Source organism: Myxocyprinus asiaticus, chromosome 5 (genome assembly GCF_019703515.2).
Source record: "Myxocyprinus asiaticus isolate MX2 ecotype Aquarium Trade chromosome 5, UBuf_Myxa_2, whole genome shotgun sequence".
NCBI classification, from domain to species: domain Eukaryota; kingdom Metazoa; phylum Chordata; class Actinopteri; order Cypriniformes; family Catostomidae; genus Myxocyprinus; species Myxocyprinus asiaticus.
In genome coordinates, this window is record NC_059348.1 from 24,151,122 (window position 1) to 24,177,944 (window position 26,823).

Consider the following 26,823-nt stretch of genomic DNA (forward strand, 5'->3'; position numbering starts at 1 on the left):
CACAGGAGTCACAACTTTGGGAAATCATGTATCAAACACTCAGAAGTTGATCAGATATGAAGTTTAGGCTAGGGTAGCCACCTTTGGCGCTGTAGAATAAAGGATACTCTCTCTAAAGTTGTTGGTGGGAGGGGGTTTGTTGCAATGGCAGCTGTCGCTTGTGTGGACTTTACAGACGGTCCCTTATCACACCCGCGACAGTATTAGGACGTTTTAGCACATAAACGCATAAACATCATCGATACGACTACAGCGGTTAAATTAATGTCTTCTAAAGCGATACGATCACTTTTGGTGTGAAAAAAGAACAATATTTAAGTATGTTTTAACTATAATACAATGCTTCACGAGATGTAATCTCTCGTTCTTCCACTCGGTGGAGACATCCAGGATGAGCACACAAATGCAACATTGTGAGTAAAGAAAGAGATAAATACAGATCTAAACCAAAAACAACCACACTACTGTGCATCATTCCTCCTTCTCATTTGTAAACAGTGCTGCTCTTCCGGCTGTGACGAATGTGTGTCAGTTCTCGCGTGTTTCAAATGCCAATGCAATTACGTCACACGCTCTTACCGCTGCTCACCAGAAGCATGATTTAGAGTTCAAAAAAGTACTTAAATATTTATCTTTTTCACACCAAAAGCGATCCTGCCGCTTTTGAAGACATTTTACTCTCAACATGCTGTAAAAGGATCTCGGTGCTGAATACTCCACCATTATATAACACAATCACTGGTGAGTGAAATCTGAACCTTTACCAGCCAGTTGCCAAATATATAAATTTTAGCCGCATAATGCGGAATTTGTTTTGCAAATGCAGGTGATTTTCTCACATTGTAGTGGAGGGTTGCGGATAGAGTAAAATATTGATCTTGGGATTTAAAAATCGATATTGCGATTTGTTGAAATGAAGATTGCGATGAATTGATAAATCAGTATTTTTACCCATCCCTATTACAGAGTCGATTATGCAGTTTGGAGGTTGATAACATCAGGAAAGTGTAACAATGTGGCTCTCTGGCACCATCAAAAGATTTCTCTGTTTGTTTGAGTGGCCCATCCAGCCTGACACAGCAACAATGGCTCAACCAATTGTGTGAGTTTGGGACAGGACTATCTGTCTGTACAACCAATAGAAAACAAGGGTAGTTTTCTGGTAAGTGTTGAAAACAGTGATTATTTTTGCAATTCCGTTTGGTGACGCTAGTGGCGCAGAAATTACACACTTCAGCTTTAAGTGGGAAGCACATCTCCACTCTTGGCCAAGGAAGTAGTTAGGCTTAGCCAGCTCATCTGATTTGTACAGTACTGTGAGATTTGATACAGATCAAGGGATCACTGGCGAGAAGTCCACCATGTCATAATGATTCCAAATTAGCACTCCTTCGAGAGCATGTGTTAGACATTCTTTGGATGGAAATATCAAACAGAATGACACTGATTAAGTGCAGAACACAGATTTGGATGGGGTGTTTCATCTGAAGTGTGATCATTTATTTGAAAAAAATCTATGTTTTTATATCAATTTATAACAGTGGGTGGAGGTTTTCTTCATTGATTAGTCCATGGTTTCCTTGACAGATAGCTACAAGGTGTACTTCAGTATTTCAAACATCATATAAAATCAAAAGTCAGAAACTGCCTGAAACACTTAATTTCTACTTTTGCATGGCAGTTCAAATGAGCTGGTTTGAACAGTTGCTGTTTTATGGTGAAAGAAAACATCCTGTGTCAATGTGGCCTATCTTGTTGCTTTTAAGTTGTTTTACAGCTTCAACACTACATCAACAAGAACAGAGCTCATGTTTTTTGTCATTAGGCAAATGCACACAACATTTGGAGAAAAGTTTAAAGTTGAAATGTACAATTTGGACGCAACTAGTGTCACCAAATGGAGTTGCAAAAACAGCTGTTATTTTCAGACTGATTATTTATTTTTAAGTGATTCTTTTTCCTGAACACTCACACTGTCTGCTATTGGTCAGTTAAACAAATAGCCACATCCCAAACACAAAGCATTGGTTGAACCAATGTTGCTTTATCGGGCTGATCAAGATTCTCCAACAAACAGTTTAATGTTTTGATAGGGCAACAGAGCCATAGCATTTACACTGTCCAGAGAAATCAGCATATGAATGGCTTACCCATAGTTTTCTCTGCATATCAAGCTGGGAGAATATATTTTACATTGAAAAAAATATAAATATATATGTATATGTAACAAACACTTCCACTTTAACAACATTTGCTTTGTTGTTTTGTTTGAGAAGGATTACCTCTGAGATAAGTCTGAAACAAATGGTCCCACGATATACCTCATATTGGAGCATCTGTGTTTCTAGCCTTTGCAGATAACATAAGCAGGTGTGAACCTGGAACTAGCTACTGAGGGGAAAATATGATCAACATGTGCTAAGTCTTGGCTGAAGCTTTGCAGATGTTTAAAAGATATTGTTTGAAGCTTGGCATTTTCAACCAAAGTCACAAAGGTGCAACTTGCAATAATATATTTTGCACGTCTCTCTCTCCCTTTTTCTCTCTCTTTTGTGAGAAGAACTTAACAGGACGCTGTTACCTGTCAACATTGTATGTTAGTTGTTCAGTTATCTTTAAATAAGGAAGTTCAGGCCTTAGAAAGATCATATGATTCATAGCAGCACTGTCTGGTTAAGGGAGTATGTAGTGACAGTTTTCTAGTGAGGTCTTCTGAAGATGTTTTCTGTTTTTTATGTCAGAGAGTACACTTCAATGGCTTTCTTCATTTTTCTGATTCTGACTCCACTAAAAAAAGACCAGCATAGAACAGTATGAATGTCCATGTTGGTTCAAGCAGGTTGGTGCTAGCTGGTTGACCAAGGGATGCTTGCTAACTATACTAGTTAAGAAGAGTGTTAGGAACAACTGCATACCAGTATCCCATGCTGGTGACCAGCATCCAAAACACAACATATGCTGGTGTTTTCAATTGCAGAGACGTTGTAAAATGAATTAGATTTTTGAAAGGTTAAAATTACTGAACTTCAGGAGAATATTTAGGTCATATGGGTCCAGCAAAATAGTGACAGATTTCCCTCGTTTTGCTAATGTCAGACTTGTGGGCTTACTGGACCAACTGTTCATCAAATAGGCTATTGTTTATCATATGATGTACTCTTTAACACCCTAAAAACCTCTCTGTGTGTGTTTTTTTTATTTTTATTTATTTTATTTTTTTATTCTCCTCTCCCCTGACTGGCCTCCACCTCTGTCTCACTGCTGGGAAATATATCTTTCTGTAAATGACTCCCAGTAGAGTAATATGGTAACATTGGAAGCCTGCTTCAGGGCTATGTAGCAGCTGCTGTTTGTAGGATTGCTGTGGAATGGGGCAAGTACATTGGGGGGTGGGGTATATTAAACCTTAAACCATCATTTGAAGTTGTCTCAGTGCTATGAATGAAAGTGAGAGGGAAAGAATGAATTTTTCTGCCCTAGCTGAAAAAGCATCTTTTTCCCAGATCTCGTCTCAAAGACGGTCTACATTTGATGATAATGTGAAATAAGATCTGGAGTACATTACACACTGCATGTTTTCTGCTTTTAACAGTCAGTTGCTGTTTGTGTAATTTTCAAAGAATCTGCTTTTTCCATGATATTACTCCTCTCTGGATCTCTTTCTAAACCCCCTGCTGTTTATCTAGGTTATAGTGTCGGGGGGATATCGACTGACTCTAGGCCACGGAAATTTGAAAGACCATTTTTTTTCCGTGACTTTCACAAGAAGGCAAAAAACTCTTAGCTGATGAATAACATCCATGGGCAATTTTTTAAAACATCAAGGTTTTAGGTTATGAATGTACTGTATATAAGGGATAAGTCATATGAATTGAATATACACTCACTGAGTACTTTTTTAGGAAGACTTGTACACCTACTTATTCATGCAATTATCTGATCAGCCAATCATGTAGCAGCAGTGCAATGCATAAAATCATGCATATACGAGTCAGGAGCTACCGTTAATGTTCACATCAACAATCAGAATGGGGGGAAAAATGTGCTCTCAGTGTTTTTGAATGTGGCATGATTTTTGGTGCCAGACGGGCTGGTTTGAGTATTTCTGTAACTGCTGATCTCCTGGGATCTCCACACACAACAGTCACTAGAGTTTACTCAGAATGGTGCCAAAAACAAAAAACATCCAGTAAGCAGCAGTTCTGCAGATGGAAACACCTTGTAGATGAGAGAGGTCAACAGGGAATAGCCAGGCTGGTTCAAGCTTCCAGAAAGGCTATGGTAACTCAGATAACCCCTCTGTACAATTGTAGTGGCCAGAATAGCATCTCAGAATGCACAACACGTCAAACCTTGAGGCAGATGGGCTACAACAGCAGAAGACCATGTCGGGTTCCTCTTCTGTCAGCCAAGAAAAGAAAGCTGACCAGGCTATGTTTTTCCAGTTTTTATCTGTCCAGTGAGCCTGTGCCCACTGCAGCCTCAGTTCCCTTATGACTCAGTACACTTGACATTGCATAGCAACGCATAGGGGGAGTGCCTTCTTACACAACCTAGTTGAAACCTCTCTACAATAATGCTAATATTCTAATATTGGCTTTGGTGTTTGGGCCCCGCCTGTTTTGTCGCAAAACTGTCCACTATAAAAACAGGTCCACAAACACCATTTCTTCAGAATTTCTTCTTCAAGACAGCGAACATCTCTTTTCTAGAAGCCCTCTACCTTCACTGTCGATATACATGAGTCAGCTCCCCTGCAGTGCTCCGGCGAACATCACACCGCCTCGCCGATTGATGCTTTGCTGGTGAACAGGCCTCAGCATCCTGATTCCCCACAGCGCTTTGGCAGAGTTTGTGTATCCTTACAAAGCAATTGTATATTGTGTATTGTATATTGTGATATATATTAATTTCTATATTTATATATCTAAAAGAGTCACTTACGTGTTCGCGTCTTTTTAAAGATGTCGTTCCTTAAGTGTTCCTTGTGCGAGAGACACATCCCGCCGTCAGATCAACAGGGGAGCTGCGTTTTCTGTCTGGGTCGCGCCCACACAGAGATAGCTCACATAGAGACAGATTGCCCTCACTGTGAGGGCATGAGTCTCAAGACGCTTCGCTCATGAATCACCCTCGTTCTGAGGGACGATTTAGCCTCACGTGCCCTCCCGCCCGCCTCTTCTGTGATAGCAGAGGATTCACACGATGAGGCACGGCGGGGCCGCGAGGTCAAGCAGGATGACTTTGAGGTGGTCCTCGTGGTGGCACATGCCCCGCGAGCCCCTCAATCTCTCCGAAGCGCATGTTTTCCGATACGCTATGTGCGAGACAAGCTCTGGCCTTCTGAAATTGCAGGCGGCCTCGTCTCATGCAGCAGTTCTGACGCTGGGGATAATAATGACAAAGTCATATCTCTCGCTGCATCAGGCGAGTGGTCAGTGGATGATGCTGCTGCCCCTCCCCCCAGCGAGGGAGTGGAACGTGTACGCACCACTGACAGGGAGATGCTCTGCATCCTTACAAGGGCGGTTGAAGAGCTTCACCTTGAGTGCTCTTCCCCAGTGGAACCTGAACAGTCTCGCCTTGATGAATGGTTCCTGCAGTCCGGACGCCGTCAAATAGCAGCATCCCGCAAATCTGCCCCATTCTTCCCCGAAGTTCATAACAAACTATCCAAGTCCTGGCGCGCGCCCTTCTTGGCGTGCTCACACAGTGACCCCATTCTCTTTAAAGTGGATCATGGGGAAGAAAATGGTTATGCCCAATTACCCCCTGTGGAGGAAGTGGTAGTGGCACACCTCTGCCCAGTGAGTAACAGGCCATGGAAAAGCTTACTCAGTGGCAGGACAAGCTGGATCAGCACTCCACGCAATAGCGATGCTCCAGGTATTTCAAGCCAAGCTCCTCAAGCAAATGGACGTGCACGGCTTCGATCCAGAGGCATTCAAAGAGCTCTGAACCGCTACAGACTTAGTGCTGCATGCCACGTAAATCACTGCGCAGGTCATCGGCAAGTCCATGGGCAACCTGGCAGTTCTGGATCGACATATATGGCTGACCCTCACAGAAATTAGTGATAAGGAAAAAGCCACTCTGTTGGATGCTCCAGTGTCCCCAGCTGGCCTCTTTGGCAGCTCTGTGAATAAGTTTGCTGAGTGTTACGTCGCGACTCAGCAGCAATCACAGGCTATGAGACATTTTATGCCCAAACAGAGTATATCAGTATGGTTTCGAGCCAGCGCCTGACTAAAAGCCCCATACCTGCTGCCTCACCGGCACCTACGTATCAGCATGCGCAGCAAAAGCGCTCCTGATGGGCACAACCCTTTGAAAAGGAAAGCAGAGCCCGCGGTTCCCTCCGGGTCTGCTCCAAAAAAGGCTCGATTGGAGATACAAAACACTGTTCCCCATCTCCCCACTACTGTTTGCTGGGAAAGGAATATTGTTGTTCACAATATTGTTCAAAATGATGTTTTTGTGTCTTGCTCTCAAATAAATGCACTAAAAAATGCAATAAGTGCAAAAAGAATACAGTATTCGTTGCAAATGCACAAGATGCACACACATTCTCAAAAAAGAGCCCTTTTCATCTTCAAAGCACACACATTATGTGCAACGCTTCCCTATAGTGAGCATCACATCATATCATTCAGTGAGCAAACCAAATTGCCCTCTGTCCCATTACGTGGATGCGTGGCAAGCCCTAACAGGTATTTCAGAATGGGTGCAAAAAATGACCGAACATGGTTATACGATCTAATTTGCATGCCGGCCACCCCGTTTCAACAGCGTTCTGTCTTTCACTGTTTCACCTGAAGACACGCTAGTATTACGAGCTGAAATACACAATCTCATCGTGAAAAACGCAAGTGATTGTGCCAAATTGGCAAGCACAAAAATGGTTTTACAGCTGTTATTTTCTTGTCCCAAAGAAAGATGGCGGACTTCGGCCAATCCTGGATCTGAGACATTTAAATCGCACACACATAAAGTGGCCATTCAAAATGATTACTCAGAAATGGATCTTATCGCATTACGCCCACACGATTGGTTTGCGTCGATAGATCTGAAGGATGCGTCCTTTCATATCCAAACTGTATGACATCACAAGATGTTTTTGAGATTCGTGTTCGAGGGCACAGCGTATCAATTCAATGTCCTGCCCTTCGGACTCTCTCTGGCTCCTTGCACTTTCACAAAGTGCAATGATGCAGTTCTCCCCCTCTGAGACTAAGCGGCGTACGCATCTTGAACTACCTCGATGATTGGCTGTTACTGGTGCAATCAGAGGCTTTGTTATGCCAGCACAGAGACTTACTGCTTCAGCCATTCTACAGTGTCTGTCTCAGTTCAAACTGGGGAGAACACTTCCACTGAAGCTGTTTCAGAAAGCAATAGGCGGCATCCGTCTATTAGGTTGCTTGCAAATGAGACCTCTTCAGTGCTGGCTGAAGTGTCGTGTCCCATGGCGTGCTTGGCACCAAGGGCGCATGCACATCACTATATGTGTATAGCTGCTTTAGCACCATGGACAGCTCCTGCATTTTACCAGCGAGGTGTCGCACTGGGGCAAGTTGTCACGTGGCGCCTAGAGCCATCGGCTATATTTCTAGCCTTAAAGGCTTTTCATTCAGAAATAGCAAACTGTCATGTCCTGGTTCGCTCAGACAACATGACATTGTGGCATATATAAACCGTCAAAGTGGAATTCAGGAGACTTTTGGGAAATATTTGACAAAGCAGAAATCAATCTATTTGCCTCAGTGAAGAATACCCACTGTCCCCTCTGGTACTCGAAGTCCCAAGTTGTCAGGTGGAAAGTGGTGACCATTGATGATTCCAACACATGTTGGTGGGCGGTGTGCAATGGATGCCTGACTTTTGGCACCTGGACAGGTGCGAGGAGGGCGTGGCACATCAACCGCCTAAAGCTATTGGCTGTAATTCTAGCCTTAAAGGCTTTTCAGTCAGAAATAGTGAGCTGTCATGTCCTGGTTTGCTCAGAAAACATTACAGTTGTGGTATATAAACCGCCAAGGCAGAATTCATTCACCACCACTGTTGAGACTGACGTGTCACCTCCTCCTATGGAGCAAGCATCATCTCCTCTCCCTGAGAGCGACATATATCCCAGGCCACCTGGATTACGGCACGGACCTACTGTCATGCCAAGGGGTGATAACGGGCGAATGGAGACTTCATCCTCAAATTGTACTGAGGATTTGAGAAATATTCGGCAAAGCAGAAATTGATCTATTTGCCTCAGTGGAGAATGCCCACTGTCCCTTCTGGTATTCGAAGGTGTGGAAGGTGTTCACTGTTTGATGTCTCTTACATGGCAAGGACCCAGTAAACTGCCCCATACATGAAATTCTAATATTTCTTCAAGATCAATTAGACACAGGACTCACCCCATCAACGCTCAAAGTGTATGTGGCAACTATACTGTGTATCACACACATGAAGCCGCGCTCTACAGGCAAGCATGGTTTCGCATGTGCTCTCCGTTAAGTCTGCACTACGGCTGGCTCTGTCCTCAGTAAAACGGATAGGTGACATGCATGCACTATCAGTCAACAATTCATGTCTGGAGTTTGGCCCTGGACTTTCAAGAGCTACTGTCAAACACAGGAAAGGCTATGTACCCAAGGTCCTAACCCCGCAGGTGGTTCACCTTCAGGCCTTCTTCCCTCCTCCATTTAATTCGGATGAGGAACAGTCATTGCATTTGTTATGCCCTGTGCGGGCACTACAAGCATACGTTGAGCGTACTTGTCAGTTCAGACTGTCTGATCAGCTCTTTATATGCTATGGAGGATGCACAAAAGGAATGCCCATCTCCAAGCAAAGGCTCTCTCACTGGATTGTCAGTGCAGTTACACTGGCTTATGAGTCGCAGGGTAAGTCTTGCCCAATTGGTGTTAAAGCACACAGGAGGCATGCCCTCCTTATTGGCATGGACGAATGATGTGTCCTTACAAGACATATGCTTTGCAGCAGGATGGTCCTCTCAAAACATTTGCATGGTTTTACAACCTAGACGTAACATCTCTTTCTTCACAATCCTCTCTGTTTAGAGCACTTGCTATTCATTGGGCAAATATATATATACTTATGTCCTTCCCTTTAATTACGGGCTCACCATCATTTACAAAACCGCCTGCATTCAGGCCATTATAATTTACCATAAAGTCACAAGCATTTTTATTATAAATAAACTCCCTTCCCGACTGGGTTCATAAGGAGTTAATTCATACTATATGACTATAGTTCATATATTTGTTATGAGTGCTCTCCTCCTGGCCAACACGAGGATCACTCACTGCGGCATACTCATGTCGGTCGCCGTCACACAAGACTGCGGTGCCATGTTTCCTCTCTGGGAAGTTATGTCGTGTAGTGCAGCGTGATGGGATTCTATTCCCCATATGCGTAGCTATGCAATGTCAAGTGTACTGAGTCGTAAGGGAACATCTCGGTTACGTACGTAACCTCAGTTCCCTGAGACGAAGGGAACAAGACATTGCGAATGCTAGCCGCACTACAAGACTCAAGAGTTCTTGAGGCACGAGCGATGCGTTCCTTGTTCTCAGTCAGAAATTCTGAGGAAATGGTATTTGTGCACCTGTTTTTATAGCAGACAGTTTCGCGCCAAAACAGGCAGGGCTCAAACACCATAGCCAATATTAGAATATTGGCGTTATTGTAGAGAGGTTTCAACTAGGTTGTGTAAGAAGGCACTCCCCATATGCATAGCTACGCAATGTCTCGTTCCCTTCGTCTCAGGGAACCGAGGTTACGTACATAACCAAGACGTTTTCTGTTCTTAAGCTGCTGCTAATTTCTGAATGAAACCTTAGTTAATGAGATCAAACTTTTGTAGTTTAAATGTTATTGAATCAGTACATCCAGGGTCAGTTTCTACTCTCTCCTCTGTGCTTGTACTTAAAAGATCTTGATTCATTCACTGTGCCCTCATGTTCTGATACAGCAGCACCTTTGACATTTTCAGTACAGCGATATCAAGGGTTTCTTTGATCAAAGATACCCTTGATATCGATGTACTGAAAACATCAATATCTTACCTGAAGGATGAATGCATTACAACTCATGAAATTCCAGGAACATGTCAAGCTTCCATTTAAATTCAAGACCTTGTTTTTGTATAAGCTCAGTTTTCAGTCCAGTCAGGTCATGCTCTTGTGTTGGTCATTAAGTTGAAGTGATCTGTCCTAAATTGGAATTGTTTTTATATAAAACTGCTAAAAGGCCTGCAGCACATTTGGCATGTCAGTTAATTGTTTTCATTAACATAGCAGGATACAAGAATGCCATAGGTTGAGATTGTAATTACAGGAAGGGAATAGGTGAAGCTTCCTAGAATGTGCATAGTTTTTGATTCTTTACTGGTAGAAGGTTTTTAGGGTTTTATAACCAGTTTGGCAGTTTTAGCCTGGATTGTCTTCAGTCCCTGCCAGTTCTTATTGTTCTTTATACACTAAGTCCGAACAGATGAAATAGAGCATGAAACATTTAGATATTATGTGCAGAATAATGACACATATAAGGGAAATAAATTCAGAACAAGTAGCTGGTTAGTGTTTTGATACTGATCTGTTGCTGTAAGGTTTTGGCATCTTGTTCAATATTCAGTATCCAGACTCTGAAATTAGGTCAGTGTACTGTAAAAGTAGTTTTCCTCCGAATGTCTCAGTACTCAGCAGTCTTTGTAAAAGACAGGGTATCCCAATGGAAATTGCAGTATTCAAAGTAGATTTATCTCTCTCTGTTTCTGCTGATGTTCAATCCAGAGACATGCTAGTATATTATCTGTGCACTTAACAGAATAGGTTTTTGAGTGTGGTTTTGTTCATATAATACATATTAATATATTAACTCGCTCTCAAAATTTTAGTTTTTGAGTAATGACTTCTGTAAATTTAAGGTAGTCACTTTGGTTATAGAATGCAGTTGTCTCAATCTGCAGTTGTCTCAATCCTACTATGCCATTTTTTCATGCTAGTACTGTATTCAAAATGAAAATGCAGCGAAAAGAAGAGTACTATGAGTACATGGATGAGCGTGGAACGTTGGACATTTCATGCACTCAACATTTGCAGCTTGCCCCATGTAGCAGAAACACTGACAAAACTATTGTAATTATTGGTGAAAATGGCAACTAGAGAAACTTCTGTGAAAACAGCACCTTGCAAATGTGATTTGAATGCTTTACCATCACCCCACACTGTGTGAATATGTTTGTTATTTGTGAAGTGTTGGACTGAGGTTGGCTGACATGCTAAAGCTAGCGGCAACATATTTCACATTGAACACATTGAAACATCATGTCCGTCAGCTGTTAAATGGCGACTGCTTCCATTTAGTAAAAAGAGCATTCAGTGTTCCGTTTGAGATGATACTACACTTTGAAAAGTCATACACTAGATGTCTGAGTGCATAGTGTGTAAAGTAAGTGATCAGTGAATAATGCGTCATTTAGGACTACTCTCATAACAAAATTGTGTATGGATATAACTGTACTGAGCACCCCAAACAGGACAACCATATTCTACTGCTGTATGAAAGTATCCTCTTCCTGCTGAAAAAAAGCATATCTGGTCACCAGCATACTGTATGTGTCACCAGTCCCACTCAACCCGCCCCGCGCAGGATTTGAACTGGCGATCCTTGGCATGGGAGTCGGACGCACTAGCAAGGAGGCTAGAAAAGCAATGGCTCTAGCCTCAGTCACTAGTGTGTCTCTTAAGGCCAGGAGAGTGAGGTTTTACACACTGCACAGCTATAACGCATCTGCTGGCTACCGTTACATATGTTGTGTTTTGAATACTGGTACACAACACAAGATACTGGTGTACTGGTGTTCCAACATGGATTTTTGACTAGCTAACCCAGCAAGACTTACTGGGTTAGCTAGCATTACCAGAAAAAAACATGCAGGTTGACCAGCTTCACCAGCTAAATTTTGGTGAACAACATGGCTATGCTGGTTCACCAGCAAGACTAGCAGAAAATCAGCCCTAACCAGGATGAACCAGCCAAAAATAGCATGGGAATTGCGTGCTAGTTAAGGTGGTATTTTTAGCATGGCTTAATGTCAACATGTTGGCCAAACCCCACTCACTGTTAACCATTTATCTGTGTGTAGGCTATACATCAGCATGTGTGTTAGTGCCTCAATGTGAGATATTTGTTGTACAGAAGATTGTCAGTGCTCTCCAAAGTGTACAAGAATTTATTGGTCATGCTTGCAGGAAGCATCATTTTTATATCATAAAATGTCTTCCAGCGCCTTAAGCTCCTACAGTTGTAGCCCTGTAATTGAATGCAGTCTGCCTGCTAGTGCACTCTTCCCTAGGCCACCTTGCTTGACAAGACTTTGGCACACCGATCAAATCAAAGTAAAAAAATAAAAATAAAAAAAAGATCTCATTGTTATTTATCCCTGCTCTTTTCTAACACATTTACATATTTACAATGCGTTATGTCTGGATTTGGCAGTGCAGTTTTGCTTAAGTGCAGGTCTGCTGATGTATTCTGTGGTCTCTACAGCAGTAGTTTATGTTCTCAAAAGAGTAAGAGGGTTCCTGCTTGATAAATTCCTCGGGTGCTAGAGCTGTTTTGACTTTGTGTCAAGGTGGGAGCAGAGATCTTATTTCCTTTCCCAAAATTTTCATGAAAAGCAGACCGCCTTAGAAATTTCACATAAGCATGGGTGCTGGTTATTTTTCTTGCCATTCCTCAGTCGTTAGAGCAGGGCTGCTCTATGAAATGTGACTCACAGTGGAGCACAATAGCACTTTTTGAATTGAATACAGATTACCGCCCGTTCCGACATCTGCACACACACAGCACTGAACCGAAAGCTTTTGCTCTTCCTTGTTTTTTCAGCTGAGCAGTGTGTCTGCCTTCTTCCTGTCTGTGAGCAGGCTTTGAGAGGTTGGGAAAGCAGCTCACGACAGCACAGGGGTTCAAGCTCAACACCCCGCAGCTACTTTCGATGTTATCACACGGATAGGTCTCTATGGCGTACAGACACATGCTTATTTGATTTAGTGCAATATCAAGAGCTGGTTTCTCTGTGGCAATGCAGCTGTTTATTTTTATGCAAAGGATTAGGACAGATTTTCTTGTGTTTACATTTTTTAAGATGTTTTTTGTTTTCACAAAATAATTTTATTTGAATAAATGAATAAAATATAGTCTCTTCTATTGCTAAAGAGCTGTTCAGCCATGATGTCAATTTGTAGGTGAACCCGGAAGTCTAATTCGCCATTTTCCTATGGGTTTTTATAATAGGGTTTTTCAACTTATGATTAAAATAAGGTCTGTGGTAAACATTACTTGACGATACATGGATGTTTTGTTCTACAACATAAATTACACACTTTTATACATCCAATGTGAATTTTGAAAAGTATGCAATTCAATATGGCTTCAAAATTCACTTTTGAGGTATGACTGTGTGTTATTTATGTTGTAGAACAAAACGTCCACGTATCGTCAAGTAATGTTTACCACAGACCTTATTTTACTCAAGTTGAAAAACCCCATTTTATAAACCTATAGGAAAATCCAGAGGGAACCCATGGCAAATTCTCTTCTGGGTTTTTGGACTACAACCTGAACAGCTCTATTTCTATTTCCCTGTTGAGTTTTGGTTACATGTTTAACCTTCTTTTACCACAACCATAAACGAGGACAGTTCCCATAAACCAAAAAAATAAAAAATAAATAAAAAATGCTTTTCTGCAGTCCTTCTTTTGTTCTAGCTTCTGTACTACTCTAGCTTACTCTTAAAACTTGGCATTGTGATATTGTGGTCTCTTGTACTGTATGAGTAACTGCTTGTGATGTTCCTCATTTGTAAGTCATCTGGATAAAAGTGTTGGATAAAGATTAAATGTAAATGTAAAAGCTGCACTACGTAACTTTGTGCTCTCTAGCGACATTTGTGGCTGAAAATTAAAATTGCGAGCAATTTGCGGAAGAATACATTACGTCAGTAGTGCTCTGGCACTGCTCTTCTGGCAGATGAATCTCATGATTTTAGCTTACCTGGACATCGCCTGTGTGTGATCAAGACTGGAGCCGGAGTCATAACCTGCTATTTCATGTTGATATTATGTTGTACGATTAAACATTTTAAACAGAAATATAACTTATTTTGAAGATAACCAACGATCTTGTTTACATATTTGAATGAATTTTACACTTAAATCACTTTTCTGACACTATACTCAAAGCACTTTGAAATAGAGAACAGGGGACTCTCCTCAGCCACCACCAGTATTATCTTAATATGATTATTCAAGTGTTTTAACTACTATTAAAGTTTGAATTGCAATTTTCAATTTAAGAGGTTAAACTCATGATATGGCTGATACGAGTTCAATAGAAGACTTTATTATTTTTATACTATATTGTCCAGCCTCAGTTATTACAATAGCATGTCTATGCAATGCACACAATAACATGTAAACTAAAAACATAAAATGAGGATTCAGTAATGATGGGGATAAAATACACTTTATTAAATGTAAAAATAATATGCTTAAATATGCAATGTAACAATTACAAGAAGTCAATTTCAGAAGTCATCCATATTAAACATGTCACAGTAACTTAACCGGACAACATAGATACGATCGGTTAGCACACGAGAAATGTTCGATTCATAAAAGCATGACAAGCAATATAAGCTTCAACAACCCTACCAGAAAACATATCCAAGTATTGTAGCAGTTAAACAACTTCGCCAAACGGCTAACAGATAAACATCCATCTAAACTGCAACGATGCTGTCCTGAACTGTGAGTGTGACTGACTGAACTGAACAGCGTAGTTAGTTTCTCCAGCCAGGAAATAAGACAGCCGGCACTGTGTGTGGACATGGTGTAATGACACAAAGATGAACGTCATAAACCAGTGATTTCATGCCATTCGAACCCAACGGCTCAAAATATATATATATTTGTATAGGCTTACAGTAGTGAATCAGGGTAAGGGAAGGATATTGTTTTGAACACTAATTGTTGATGTGCTCAATCAATAATGGCAATTTGTTCAATTTAACCAAAAAATCTTACATAGTGCAGCTTTAATTATCTGACCCCACCCTTTTTCTGCATCTGACAAATAGGTATTGCATTCCATTTTTGCAACTTTGTCCTAAAGAAATCAGTGCTCCAGATTGAATATGACAGTCATTGTCTGTCAAAACAATAAATATAAAAATTTCATTACAATATTAGATTTCTAACTTACAGTAGGTGCTAAATTGACTCCCATATAGATAAAAAAAAGTATATACTGTTGACCTTTGAACAAATGATATTGAACATTTGAATGAGTTAAAGTGGCAACTAGGGGAATCAAACAGAATTGCAAAAATGATGATTGCATACAGACAGGTTTCTCAAACTCTTCCCTGTGTTATTAGCTCAAACAATGGTATAAATTCTGCCCCAAACTAACGCTATTGGATGAGCCAATGTTGCTATGTCAGGCCACTGAAATGTTTGCAATTTAATTTGGTTCCGCTAGTGATACAGAAATTACACACTGCACTAAGTATATGTATCTGGAATATGGGTGATAAATGCCTGTTTTGTTGTGGATTTCATTTAGGGTGACATCCAGCAGCTTCTTTTGGTGGCAGACCCTCGAGCAGCCTATGACTACTGTGAACACTACAGCCCTGACTGCGACACCCCCCACCAGGACACACCACAGGCTCAGGAGCCCGAGGAGGAGGTTAGTATGTTTGTGTGTGGGGGGGGGGGGGGGGGGGGGGTTGGGTGGTGGTTGGGTATGCTATAAATGTGGTTTATGAGGAAATTTCTAGTGTCCCCATACTTCAAATCGGTTAAAAATCATACTAAACAATGTTTTTTTTTTTTTTTTTATGTAAAAATGCAGACATTTTTTTGTTTAGGGGTAGGGTTAGGGTTAGAATCTATAGTTCGTACATTATAATAATCATTATGTCTATGGAGAGTCCTAATAAGGATATCCACACCAACATGTGTGTGTGTGTGTGTGTGTGTGTGTGTGTGTGTGTGTGTGTGTGTGTGTGTGTGTGTGTGTGTGTGTGTGTGTGTGTGTGCATTGTGATGATATATTGATGGATTATACACTGCCTACACCCCCAGCTTCTTTCTGGGAACTTCCTAGGTCAGGTTCAAACAGTGTTGCCAAATATCTGAAATATTAATCAGTATTAAGTAGTAAGAGTAATATTGTGGTACAAAAGTTTTATATAGCTGCAGGTCTGTAAAGAGTGTCTGTATTTATTATATTGAAATTTACAAGTGTAATCTGTAGGGATTAAACTCTCTGTTAATATCAAATTTAAATACAAAGCCGTTTGTCTGGATTTCGACATTTCATCTTTTTCAGTATGTCAGTTTTTTCCAATAATATATCATGGAATAACCAGTGAGCTCACATTGGAAACTATTTTCCCCCTGCCACAAAGTCTGAGCCCACTTTTGAGTGGCGTGGAAATTTATTTTTCTTTAATGACTCCTGCATGCTTGCTGGGAAAGTCTAGCATCTCCATTCTCGACAAGCTCTAGAATACCTGGAAAAGTGAAGTTATGTTTTTCAGCTGTTAAATAACTTCTTATTGTAGCATTGTGATAAATTACAGTAACTGCTGCTTGGGGTATATACTCAACAACAGTAGATGGAAAATGTAGCTTCATCACATATCCTGGAAGACACCAGTGTGAAACCAATGGACAAATCAGTAAATTAATATGGAATGGTAAAAAATGAATTGCATAACTATGCAGTCACCTATTAAAAACAGATGAAATGTAGCTTTGTAATCAGATTTAATTCAGTGGGGCATCAGTCTAACATCTATATCAATTAGGAAGAGCAGATAACTTTGGATGAAGGCCTGTTCTTCTCCCTTGCAAGGAGCTCCCCTTCACTGCAACAAATGCTTTAAGACACGTGTGGGAAACGGGGATGCAATTTTAAAGGCCCAGGACGATATTTATGCCTTTCATCCAGCTTGCTGGCCACAGCCATGACAGACTCCAAGCTTGGCAAGACCCTTTAATGCCGTAAACTGACTCACGGCTGGATTTTTCTTCCTTCTCACTTCTCTTCTGCTGCAGTGGAACGTGGCCCAGTGCACCAAGCCTCAGTTCTCTTTTTTCCCTGTTTTTTTATTAGCTCAGCTGTTGCACTGGGACTTAAATTCATTCCTCTCTGTTGGACAATGGCATATCACAGAATTCCAGTTAACTTTATATGCTGTGTCTCACCTTGTGCTCGTGAGCCTTATTACAATCAGAGTGGAAAACAAGGGGATAGCACCCCCTTTAAAATGTGCGTGTAAGACTTTACTGTAAAACATACAGTATTTATTCATATACATTATTTATTTATTTTGAAGAAGCAAAATTATATTTTGAAATTACAAAATTATAGAATTATTTCATGTTAAAATGCAAAATACCATGTGTGCTACATAATATAATGTAATGTAATATAATATAATATAATATAATATAATATAATATAATATAATATAATAAAATATATACATTTACACAAGAAAATGAAAATTGCTCTTAACTTTAATTTTTTTTAAAGGAATATTCCGGGTTCAATACAAGTTAAGCTCAATCGATAGCATTTGTGGCATAATATTTATTACCACACAAATACATTTTGACTCATCCCTCCTTTTCTTAAAAAAAAAAAAAGAAATCTGTCACAGTAAGGCACTTACAATGGAAGTGAATGGGGCCAATCCGTAAACATTAAAATACACACTTTTTCAAAAGTAGCCAATAGCCACATGACAAACAATATGTGTGTTAACATGTTTTTAGTGTGATAAAATTTCTTACTAACCTTTTCTGGGAACATTTATAGCAAATTTTACAACTTCGTTGCCATGACGATGTAATGTCAACAAACCCTAAAACGACTGTAAAAATGATGATTTAAACAACTTTAGAATTCAAATAATTCACAAGTTTTCTGCCTTTAAACCCTCAAAAAATTGGCCCCAATCACTTCCATTGTAAGTGCCTCATTGCTACGAGTCGAAATACATTTTTGTGGTAATCAACATTATACCACAAATGCTGTCGATTGATCTTAACTTTTATTGAACCCAGAATATTCTTTTAAAATAGCAGCACAGTTCTTTAACTTTAAGTTACTTCAAAATCAAGGCAGTGTAAAATATCAGTGGGCTTATATGTTAAGTGTTTTGATAATTGAGAGTATACAATATAAGTTAGTGGCCAGGTTGCATAACATTATCATATTATCACTCTTATAGGATGATAATCCATGCAAATCTGACCTTGAAGTGCATTTAAAATTGTAGAATCCTTCAATTGTGAGAGCATTGTTCACTCGTGGCAAGCATAATTTGCACTGTTCACTTATTTTCTGTCTCTTTCTCTAAATACACAATGCTTGCTTACCCCTTGCTTACTTTGGGCACAGTGTTAACCCACAAAGCTCTTCAGGGTCAGTCTTATGATAAAAAATAAAAATAAAATAAGCTTTGAACACAGATGTTTTATTTATATATTGAACAGATTTTATAGTCCTCCTATAACAAGATATCTGATAGAAGCTTTTCGTTAAAATATTCTGGCTTGGCTTATGTGCACCGAATATTTTTTCCATCTGGCCCACTTGTCAATGAAGCTGAATAGCGCTATATTAAATGCTTTGGGCACAATGATTCAGTGCTAAAAGGGCACAATGGTGTGACTCTCCAGTTTCATCCCTATTTGAGACTGACCCTGTAGAGCTTTGTGGGTTAACAATTGCGCTTGCAAATTGCATTCAGCAGCGATTTTGTGGGCGTGTTTGTGCCGTTGCCTTATCTGCATAATTTCATTAGTGAATCGTGTGCTAAACCAGTGCAGAGAGCACGTGCAAAAAACCTGTGCTTTAATTAAAAAGCTATACCGTTATTGCCCAGGAAAAATAGCTTTACAACTTGCCCCAATAGCACCACATGTTTACACTATATATGGGGTAAGCTGTCACATAAACAGTCTATCATAGACTTTTCAGCAAAATATATAAAATAAAACAATTATGAGGCACAAAACGATTCATGAAATAACATAAATGGAAAAGGTAACATGCAAAAATATCAAAACAATGTTTTGGCCAATATGTTTATATCTCTCAATATTGCCAATCTAAATTCATTAGCATGCCTCTCTTTTTTAACTTAGATAACAATATAATGCATTAATATTATTAAAATGCATTCATATTGGAACTAAAAAGACGATTTTCAATTATACAAATGTTGCGGTAATGATAAAGTGTGTTGCGGTAATGAGGTGACCTAACACAAAAACCCTAATAATAGGGGCAACCATTACAAGTGAGCACAAATTATTGCTTCATCTTACAGAGGTAGATAAAAACTAATATACTGTAGTTGGCAAGATTGATTATTAAATCCATTGTCTTACAAATTTCGCATCCGTTGCGGTAATAAGAATGCAAAGTGTCTGAAACAGGTTCTTTAGACACAACAACAACATTTTTGTAAATCAAAGTGAGTTGACACGTATCTAATTATCCATGTTTGAACTTCTACGCTTGCTGATGCATCATGGCAGAATAAGTCTTTTCTTCACCAAAATTTTCTGTGTTGAAAAGACAACCAAAAAGTGTTGCAATACAGGGAAATGTCTTGATAGACACCAGGTTTTTTCATTCTATTATACAGATAGTGATGTTTGGAACTTCAAATAAATTATTTTTATTTACTATTGGGTCTTGGGTACAACATACATTATTGAAATTTCTTTTTACAATTGTTTATTTTGTTTATATTACATTTAATAGTCCTAATTTTGATGCTGGACATGCGGTAATGAGAATTTAACCATAACATTCTTAAAAAATCTAACATAGAACATGAAATACTTTGTACTCTTTATGTCCAAGATGGAGCACATGTATATCTATTGTGTTCAATTATCAGAATAGAATTTTATATTGGTTTGTATATAGAAATCCTCACTGCCATGGTTCAAGCTCAGTTTCCCAAAGCATTTGATATCTGCATTTTGTGCACTATTAAATCATCTTTGGATGAAAACCCATCTTCTAAATAGCAAGTAGTTAAACAACTTGCTGATTGAAATCATTGCGTAAGACATCAAATCAGTTAAGGCCATTTGGCATTACTGAATGATCATTTGTTTTACTATCTCATTAGGCATTGACTTGATTGCTTATTTGTTTAAAGAGATTAACAGCTTTGCTTAGAACTACAGAAATCTTTGTAGTTCAGCAAGCACTGATCATGTGAACAGCAAACACAAGAAAATGTGTTGATAAACATGATTTAAAGGGATAGTTTACCTCTCCAAAAAACTAAATTCAGTCATTTACTCACCCTCATTTTCTTCCAATTAACACAAAAGGATATGTTATGCAATACATGTATGTTAGTCTCGGTCACCATTCACTTTCATTGCATCTTTTTCTATACAATGAAGTGCATGGTGACTAAGGCTAATATTCTGCCAAACGTATCTTTCTGTGTAACATGGAAAAAAATTAGGGTGGCTAAATTACAGTTTTTATTTTTGGAGTGAACTATCTCTTTGAATTATTCTTATACATTTTAGTGTATACAAGGATTTGCATTCATGTAATTCTCTCTAACATGCATCCTGCCTCTCTTTTAGTACAATACTGAATACACGGATTATAATGAGTTCTATGACTACACAGAAGAATTGCCTGCCACTGAAATTCCCACAATGGAGGTCAATACCGATACCAAGGTAAACACTCTTGCCCATCTGTTTGGCCAAGGTGCATGTCAATCACTGTGGGATTTCTTCAGGCTGCCCACTTTCACATTATGTGGTCTCTGATTTATTACCATGTGAATCTCACTCTGCAGTCAAGAAGCTCTTTCTCTGTTCTGCTACCCTCTGCCACTTTTCCTTCCTCTGTATTCACATGCCTTTACTTTCATGAGTACACTTTCACTGTTATGTAAAAATCAGACAGATATAAACAGTTATGACTATCGATTGTTTTAAAATGACCAATAAATTAACATTCGATCTGAATAAGTGATTAACATTCAATCTTAGATTAGATTCATTTTGTCTCCATTCTGATTGACATGAATCTATTGTTTGATGTTTACATATAGCCCAGCACTGTTGAAGGTGACTACTATGTTGAGCAGGATTATGGCACTGAGCCCCCTTCTGTTGCTTTTCCTGCCAATGAGGTAAATATCTGCTTGCTGCTAATCAAATCTTGTTTTCCATTGATTATTTTAAATGGAATTCCATTCAAATATGCTTCTTTTGGCAAAGACAGTAAAATAAAAGCTCAGTCTGAATTCTTGAGTTTAGAAAACCATTCTTTTGCTAATTATTTTTGACAAATATTATTATTAAATATTCCAGGGGCTCCATACTGCTATCATAAGGTAACTCTAAATTTGAGTTGTGTTATTGATTTTGTATTTTGAGGTGGCTGATTTTGATTTGTCTTAACTGAATGTACCACAATCAAATAAAAATCATTGTACCGTTTAACGGATCATGTCCAACTGAAAATGAAATCGATGCATCTTTTCTTATTTATGTTAATTCCAAAATTTTGACGATTCCGTCACAATCTGTTCTAAGGCATCACACAAATGAAGTCTTAATGAAGAAAATCCAGCTTTAGCTGGAACAGTATGTCTTGCATTTAGGCAATGCCAAATGTCTGCTTCAAATGATACACCTACAGGGGCTGACGCGGCCTTGTAAACCACTTCTGGTATCCAACACAAAGGATTTTAACTGCTTTTGTTCACTGCATAAAGGCCCCTAGTTGAGGAAGACTGTCAGACTTTTATTTTTATTTTTTTTAAGGAAAGAAAAAATAAAAGGAACTAGTTTTTAAATAAAAGCTGCCAAAATATTTGTGAAAGGCACTGGAGGTACAATGAGAGATGAGACTTCAGTACAGTGATATCACATGCAAGAGTTTGTCATATTTTGAACAGATTAAAATGTTGGAATTCATTGATATAATTGTATGATTGTGTAAAGATAGTTAACAGTCATGTATAAAGATAGTTACATAATCATGTTTAACAAGGACTTTGAAGACATATGAGGCTTTAGTTTCTGTTAATTGCAGTGGCAAATGTTACTGTAGCTGTTAGTCACTTAAAATAGCTTCTTTTAGTTCCCTATCTGTCACTCACTCGATGTTGTGTCAATGTTGTGACACTAGGGGTCACTCTTGGGAGCCCCAAACACCTCTGCTTTTTTTTAAAAAGGCCAATGGGAATTGGCGAGCGGAATTTGCATGCCACTCCCCCCGGACATACGGGTATAAAAGGAGCTGGTATGCAACCACTCATTCATATTTTCTCTTCGGAGCTGAGCGGTTGTATTCAGTGTACTGAATTCAATTCCCTCCAAAGACACACCTCAAAACTGCTGGATTTATGGCGCATTTCAGCGGCTTCTCCCCCTCTGCACCTGTGGAGTGCAGAGAATGCCCCTGGGCGCTTCGGCACAGCGAAAAAAGAGAGTATATTCTAAAAGAGTATATTTTCATTCACAAAAAGAGTGGCACACACGGAACGTCTTTTTAAATTCCTGGTTGCGGTCGTTATCTCTCCGCTTCTGACAGCCACGATCGCTGTCTTACAGGTCTGGGCGCTGCCCACGCGGAGACATCGTTCATGGATGGGTCATGTCTTCATTACGAGAAAATGACCATGGCAACTTTGCGGTCAAACCCCAGCGGCTCCCCGCACCGGCCCTTCTACCTACGGGTTTGAGGCCGCGTCGGTTAGCACTGGGGGCGATTTGGGGACATCAATGGGACCACCTCCACCGGGTATCCCCCCACGGACCTCCCATTCCCCAGCACACTCGCTTGCCCGGGTCGGGCGCTCGGACGAGTCCGCTGGCTCATCTCAGGGCAAGTTCGACCTCTTGTTCGGAGCCCGGGAAGACGATGAGTTATCGAGCGCAGCATCGGAGAGCCATGGCATGCAGGGTGGAGGCGGCTTGTCCAGCAGCACCGTAGGACCTAGTCATCAGGGATGACATAAACCTACAGGCCCTGGACGGGAGGAGAATCCTTTGTTTCATTTTTTTGCTGCATGCCCAAGAAGCTGTGGTACCCAAAAGTTCGACAAAAGAGTGGTTTTCTCGTTTCCTGGGTCACATGTCCGATGCGCGCGGCCGTCGTCATGACCACCGTCCACCGTCCCATTTTTTCAGTATAGCTCCAGCGGCGGACCCCCCCGCCCCTGTGCGCCCCACTGTGGCACAAATACGCCCACATGGGATTGGTTCCGGTGGACTACGGGAACGAGATTCCTCCTCCCCCCTCCTCGGCCAATCTTATAGTGGGCGGCAGGAGCCAGGTAAGTGCTTCGATGTCCCTGAACTCAGCACGGCCACAGGGCTCGACCTGGCACCTCGAGCTCTGCCCCGCCGCGAGGCCCCACCCGCCGGTACGTCCAATGTGATAATTCCCTTGGTCCTCCTCGCCCGGAGTTTGGGCATGTGGCTCGCGCTTTCCAACCCATTGCGATGGCTGACCCGGACTGTCCGACTCAGCTACGCGATTCAGTTTACCAGGTGCCCTCCCAGGTTCAGCGGCGTTCTCGCCCTTCACCGAGGTTAAGCGGACGCCCCTGAACCTGGCATGCGGAGATTGTGACCCTTCTGCGCAAGGGCGCGATAGAGCCTGTCCCTCCAGCCGAGATGAAGAAAGGGTTCTACAGCCCTTCATCGTACCGAAGAAAAGCGGTGGGTTGCGACCAATCCTGGACCTGCGAATACTGAACCGGGCTTTGCACAGACTCCCGTTCAAGATGCTGACACAAAAATGCATTCTAGCGAGCGTCTGGCATCAAGATTGGTTCGCGGTGGTAGACCTGAAGGACGCGTACTTCCACGTCTCGGTCTTACCTTGACACAGACCCTTCCTGCGGTTTGCCTTCAAAGGCCAGGTGTACCAGTACAAGGTCCTCCCCTTCGGCCTGTCCTTGTCCCCTCGCATCTTCACGAAGGTCACAGAGGGAGCCCTTGCCCCGCTAAGGGAAGTGGGCGTCCACATCCTCAACTATCTCGATGACTGGCTACTCCTAGCTCACTCTCGAGAGCGGACCTCGTGCTCCAGCACCTCAGCTGACTGTGGCTTCGGGTCAACTGGGAAAAGAGCAAGCTTTCCCTGGTTCAGAGAATCTCTTTTCTCAGTTTGGAGTTGGACTCAGTCTCGATGACGGCGCACCTCACGAACGAGCACGCACAGTCCATGTTGAACTGTCTGAAGGCGTTCATATGGAGGACAGCAGTTCCACTGAAACTTTTTCAGAGGCTCCTGGGGCATATAGCATCCTCAGCAGCAGCCACACCGCTCGGGTTGATGCATATGAGACCGCTTCAGCACTGGCTTCAGACTCGAGTCCCAAGATGGGCATGGCACTGTGGGACATATCGCGTGGCCATCACGCCGATCTGTCGCTGCCTCTTCAGTCCTTGGGCCGACCTTGCATTTCTACGGGCAGGGGTTGCCCTAGAGCAGGTCTTCAGGTGCGTCAAGGTTACAACAGACGCCTCCAAAATGGGCTGGGGCACCGTATGCAAAGGGCACACAGCTGCCGGCTCCTGGACTGGCCCACGGCTGCGTTGGCACATCAACTGCTTAGAGTTGTTGGCAGTACTGCTCGCCCTGCGGAGGTTCCAGCCGTTGATCCAGGGCAAGCACGTGATGGTCCAGACGGAAAACACAGCGATGGTAGTGTACATCAACCGTCAAGGCGGTCTACGCTTCCATTGCATGTCACAACTCGCCCGCCGTCTCCTCCTCTGGAGTCAGCAGTGCCTCAAGTCGCTACGAGCCACTCACATCCTGGGCAACCTCCACACCGCAGCGGACGCGCTGTCACGACAGGTTACCCTCAGGGGAGAGTGGAGACTCCACCCCCAGGTGGTCCAGCTGATTTGGAGTCATTTCGGTCGAGCACAGGTAGACCTGTTTGCTTCCCGGGAATTCTCCCACTGCCTGCTTTGGTACGTCCTGACCAAGGCACCCCTCGGTATAGATGCGCTGGCACATAGCTGGCCCCCGCAAATACACATTTCCGCCAGTGAGCCTACTTGCACAGACCCTGTGCAAGGTCAGGGAGGACGAGGAGCAGATCATCCTAGTACCACCCTACTGGTCCATCCAGACGTGGTTCTCGGATCTCACGCTCCTTGCGACAGCCCCAAGGTGGAGGGGGCGGCTGTCCCCCTCCACCTTGAAGGTGTATGTAGCCGCTATTTTCGGCTTATCATGATGCAGTAGATGGTAAGTACTTGGGGAAGCACGATTTGATCATCAGGTTCCTGAGAGGCACTAGGAGGTTGAATCCCTCCAGACCGCACCTCGTCCCCTCGTGGGACCTCTCTGTAGTCCTTCGGGGTCTATGGGGAGCTCCCTTTGAGCCCTTGCAGTCAGCTGAGCTTAAGGCACTCTCTTTGAAGACTGCCCTCCTGACTACGCTCACTTCCATCAAGAGGATAGGGGACCTGCAGGCGTTCTCTGTCAGCAAAACGTGCCCAAAGTTTGGTACGGGTTACTCTCATGTGATCCTGAGACCCCGACCGGGCTATGTGCCCAAGGTTCCCATGACCCCTTTTAGGGATCAGGTGGTGAACCTGCAAGCGCTGCCCCAGGAGGAGGCAGACCCAGCCTTGGCATTGCTGTGTCCAGTGCGAGCTTTACGCATCTATCTGGATCACACGCAAAGCTTTAGAAGCTCCGAGCAGCTCTTTGTCTGCTTTGGTGGACAGCGGAAAGGAAGCGCTGTCTCCAAACAGAGGATCGCCCATTGGGTCATTGACGCCATCGCGATGGCATATCAGGCTCAGGATGTGCCACCCCCTGCGGGGTTACGAGCCCACTCTACCAGGAGTGTGGTGGCCTCCTGGGCCCTGGCCAGAGGTGCCTCTTTGGCAGACATCTGCAGAGCAGCGGGCTGGGCAGCACACAACACCTTTGCGAGGTTCTACAGTCTCCAGGTTGAGCCGGTCTCGTCCTGTGTATTGGCAGGCACTAGCAGGTAAGTTCTGGGACAGCTGGATGGGTGTAACGCTTGCGCATAGCGCCTTTCCCCTCCCTTGAGGTGAAGACGTACGCTCTTGACTCCCAGTCATGTTCACAGACTGTGATCCCTGGATGACTTTCCTCCTTAGCCCTCTGGCAGTTGAGTCTGCGGAGAAACTCGCTGCTGGCCCAGTACGTGCACTAATGAGGCCCTGTACTGAGGTAGGTGCTCCACATGTGCTGGTTCCCCAAAGGGACCCCATGTGATATCTTCCGCAAAATCGTTTCCCTGTCGGTAAACTGCGTCTTCCTTGGGCAGAGGCCCCTCTGCCCCTGGTCGCCATGCTTTGTAGAAACCCCCCTTCAGGTAGGACCTACCATGGGACCTCTCCACATGACATACTTCAGACAAGACTCGGTAAGACCATGTGGCGTATTCCACTCAAAGTACCCCCCCCCCCTTTTTGGGCAGGGTGTGGTCTCCATGGCGTCTTCCCCTTGGGAGGGACACCCCCCGATGTAGACACTGATGGCTCCCAGTCGGTTAACTCCCTGTCCCTATTGTTGGGCATTCGACTTGTTCCTGAAGGACCGTTCCACGCTCATAAGAGCACTGGGGGAGGTTACTTGACGGCCTGGTGCGCTGGCTACGAGGCACATAGCGGTCTGCCCGTCACGCACCGCCAGTTCACGTAAGTTCAGATAGTTGTG

At 42.3% G+C, this 26,823-nt stretch overlaps 1 protein-coding gene across 1 annotated transcript in view; it reads left to right on the top strand.

The window, feature by feature from the left end:
• col11a1b (collagen, type XI, alpha 1b) overlaps positions 1–26,823 on the top strand; it is a 131,100-nt gene that overhangs the window by 15,512 nt on the left and 88,765 nt on the right. The window contains exons 5-7 of the mRNA XM_051698996.1: positions 15,649–15,774; positions 20,727–20,825; positions 21,206–21,286. Coding sequence (XP_051554956.1) covers positions 15,649–15,774; positions 20,727–20,825; positions 21,206–21,286 — 306 coding nt within the window. The remainder of the gene's footprint in view (positions 1–15,648; positions 15,775–20,726; positions 20,826–21,205; positions 21,287–26,823) is intronic.